Here is a 3,984-nt window from a genome sequence, read left to right on the forward strand (position 1 = left end):
AACTCGGTGGCGTCCAGTTTTGTCCATTCTACTGCAACAGAAATCAGAGTCAAATCCATTGCATTCATATGTTTGTTCAATGACTGTAACTAACACTTATGGTGATGTCACCTAACTTGTTTGTTCAATGACTGTAACTAACACTTATGGTGATGTCACCTAACTTGTTTGTTCAATGACTGTAACTAGCACTTATGGTGATGTCATCTAATTATGTCTCGGAGGGTTCACATCAGGTATAATAAGAGATCCTTTAAATGTCGAACAGAGCTTGCGTGGGATCCCAAATAGGCATCGCTGCTTCTCACAGAAAATGCACGCCCCGCCCAGAGGCCTGGTATATGCCATTTACTACACTGCCCTAGCAGCTATCGCTGTGCCAGGTAAAGTATTGCAGTAAGTTATTGATTGTAATAAGCGTTAGTTATCTGGATCGTCTCAGTAACTTGTTATTGGCCACACTTTGTGCAATGTGTTCCCCCCGGAGTCGCCTGTACAGCGGGATTTGGTTCGACCGATGTTACACATTGAAGGGCCGTGGTTCAGTGCGACAGTTGATTACAATTACCTTCAAGTGTTGATGCCGGTTGTTTACTGTCATGGTTGTACTCGGCCTGTATAGTGGTGCAGAGTGAAATAAGCCGACCTGAACACCCACCTCGAAATAACACTTCCAAATGTGTCTCCATTTTCTCCAACCACCGCGCTGTGAGGAAAGGGCGAACTACCCACCAGCTCCCGCCTTGCTCCCGTTTAACTGTTTCTGGGCGATTGTGGATAGATGGAGACAATTTACCTACAACAATATATTTGTGTTTTTAAACCGAATTACATGTACCTATAACAATTGCGTTGAAATCAAGTGGAATAATATTTCACCTCCCTCAGTTCCAGGGATCTAAGCTCTGTTACCACCTTCTCTCATTCCTTGGCGCGACTCCGAGCAGCCCGTTGCAGCTGGGTGTGACTGGGATTCGTCACCAAGTGATTGCTTTAAATGACAATTTTTATTCCACATTATATCACTGCAGTGCACAAGCAGGCTAGATACCAGCATCACACTGAGAACCCGTGTTCATACATTTTCTCACGTTATTCATATTTTATTTCAATGGTATTATCACATTACTGTAATTGATGAATCTGTCTGATTTTTCTTCCCTTTTCTCCTGCGGATTGGCTCAAGCTGGGGTGCGGTTGTGAGGGAGCTCTCAGCCCCCAGGTGCCTTGGCGTTCTATATATTCAAGTTATTTACAGTGTAATTCTTCATTCGCTGTGGAAGATCCGCAGTCATGTCTTTAATCTGTACATCGGGTAAGAGACAAACATTGAATTCCAAAAGGTGTACTATTGTACAAAATGCAGAAACGCTGCCTATCTATTCAAAGCCAAACCCACCACTGAACTGAGGAGCCCCAGATCATATGGGCGGGTGATGAGGACAGCGAAAGTGGTCTTCTGACCGTCTCAGAACTGAACACCCCGTGAGAAAACTAAGGGGCATCAATTGATAGGCATGGCTGCAGCAACTAAATTAAATTAAATAAAACTCGCGTTAATTTTATGCAATTCAAATTGGTCCGCATAGATATACAAATAATTGATGACTGCTTTCAAGAACTACATGCATTTATATCGCCACTTTTACGACCTCGGGACGTCAAAACGCGTTTGACAGCCAATGAAGTACTTTTGAAGTGTGGTCACTGTTGTAATGTAGATAACGCGGCAGCCAATTTACACACAGCAAGCTCCCACAAACAGCAATGTGATAACGACCAGACAATCTGTTTTAGTGATGTTGGACTGGGCTGGTTGAGCGGAATGGCCTGTTTCTGTGCCGTATATCCTACGTGATTGAGGGATAAATATTGACCAGGATACCCGGGATAATTCCCCTGCTTTTCCTCGATATAGTGCCATGGGATCTTTTAAGTCCACCTGAGAGATCAGACGGGGCCTCGGTTTAACGTCTCATCTGATGAATGTAATGAATATGTGAATCACTGACTGTTGATTAATAATGAATAGGTTAATCATTTGTTGACCAATGCAGCATTAATCAATCCAACATGTCAATCAATTGCTGAGATGATTTAATGATTTATTTTACACTGATTGGCTTCAACGAATCGACTTATTGAAGGTAAGCTAAAGACCAACAATTCGAAACCTTGAAATAAGTGACTAGTTTATTAATAAACCTTATTCCGGGTACACGTTAATCTCGGGCTTCTGTCCCGTTTTATAAACCCGACCATTGGTTCGATCCTTCACTGGACTTCCACACTCGCTGCTCCTGACATCTTTCCTACAAACGCTGCTCTGTCCCTCCTCAGGCAGGTTCGGGTTATTTTAATTATCATTGCACAGACCACTCTTTTAATCCATTTGAAACGTATACAATTGTTTGAATGGATTTTGTTTCCTTATGGTTCCTCATTATAAATGCAAATTATTAACTTTCATTCACGTGAACTGGCGGTCTGTCCCGCTTCCACTTTGGATTATTACACTGTTTTCGTCGCTTCAACTAACAAAGTTGCCATTTTTGCATAATTCCGGTCAACCTAACACTTCTTTGGAGTTTACTCTAATTCTTCATCTCTCTCTCACCTTCTTCCAGTTAATTTAGTGGCGATTGTGATCCTGTCCCGAGGAAAGTGCGGTCTCTCCAGATGTATCACTCGGTACCTGGTGGCCATGGCGGTGACGGATCTGCTGGTCATTATCACCGCTGTGATATTAAACCGGATTCCGGGTATTTATTTTCCAGGTAGTTTCCTGTCCATCACCCCGGTGTGCAGTCTCAGCATTGCATTAATTTATGCATCCAGAGACAGTTCGGTCTGGTTAACGGTCGCTTTCACCTTCGATCGATTTGTGGCCATTTGTTGGCAGAAGTTGAAAACAAAATATTGCACCGAGAAAACGGCGGCTGTAGTTATAGGAACAATCTGTGCACTGGGATGTCTGAAAAGCATTCCCTGGTACTTTATACACGAGCCCATGTACATAATTAATAATGTCCCGTGGTATTGTGCACTGAAGAAAATCCGTTATACCTCACCCGTATGGAGAGCGTTTGACTGGTTCGACCGTATTTTGACCCCATGTGCCCCGTTCCTTCTGATTTTGTTGCTCAATGCTCTGACCGTCAGACACATTCTAGCGGCCAGTAGAGCCCGCAGGAGACTCCGGGCCCACAGCAATGGAGAAAATCAAAGTGACCCAGAGATGGAGAGCCGGAGAAAGTCCATCGTTCTACTCTTCGCCATCTCGGGCAGTTTCATCCTGTTGTGGATGACGTTTGTTGTACACTTCTTTTATGAGCGATTTACAAATGATTATATAATCAAAGGCTTCAGTGACCCCAAATTTATTCTACAAGAAAGCGGAAATATGCTTCAGCTGTTGAGTGCTTGCACGAACACCTTTATTTATGCAGTGACTCAGAGTAAATTCAGAATGGAGCTAAAGAACGCGGTCACATATCCACTGAATGTACTCGGTGAATTAATAAAATAATGAAAGTATAAACCACAGGATTAATTGTGCATTGTGAGAATTGTCCATGGACTGCTTCAGAGTTTGGGAAACAATGTTATTGAGATAAGGTGAATACAATAAATCTGTACGTTTGTGGGCTGACATCAGGTAAAATAAGAGCATAAGAACATAAGAAACAGGAGCAGGAGTAGGCCAATCGGCCCCTGGAGCCTGCTCCGCCATTCAATAAGAGCATAGCTGATCCAATCTTCCCACTCTTCCCCCCAAACCCCTTGACTCCGATGTAGTTCAAAAGTCTGTCAATCTCCGCCTTGAATATATTCAATGACTCCGCCTCCACAGCTCTCCGGGGTAGAGAATTCCAAAGATTCATGACCCTCTGAAAGAAGAAATTTCTCCTAATCTCTGTCTTAAATGGGCGACCCCTTATTCTGAAACTGTGCCTCCTAGTTCTAGATACCCCCACTAGGGGA

The 3,984-nt window shown here is 43.3% G+C and overlaps 1 protein-coding gene across 1 annotated transcript; it reads left to right on the forward strand.

The window, feature by feature from the left end:
* Nucleotides 1–271: 271 nt before the first annotated feature.
* LOC147119700 (putative G protein-coupled receptor 139) lies at nt 272–3,687 on the forward strand. The gene is made up of 2 exons (XM_085983770.1): nt 272–383; nt 2,628–3,687. The coding sequence occupies exons 1-2, from the start codon at nt 314–316 to the stop codon at nt 3,527–3,529; spliced, it is 972 nt and encodes a 323-aa protein (XP_085839896.1). The 5' UTR covers nt 272–313; the 3' UTR covers nt 3,530–3,687.
* Nucleotides 3,688–3,984: the final 297 nt, after the last annotated feature.

This window comes from Somniosus microcephalus, chromosome 4, assembly GCF_052327205.1.
Source record: "Somniosus microcephalus isolate GS21.2 chromosome 4, FLI_Smic_1.0, whole genome shotgun sequence".
Taxonomy (NCBI): domain Eukaryota; kingdom Metazoa; phylum Chordata; class Chondrichthyes; order Squaliformes; family Somniosidae; genus Somniosus; species Somniosus microcephalus.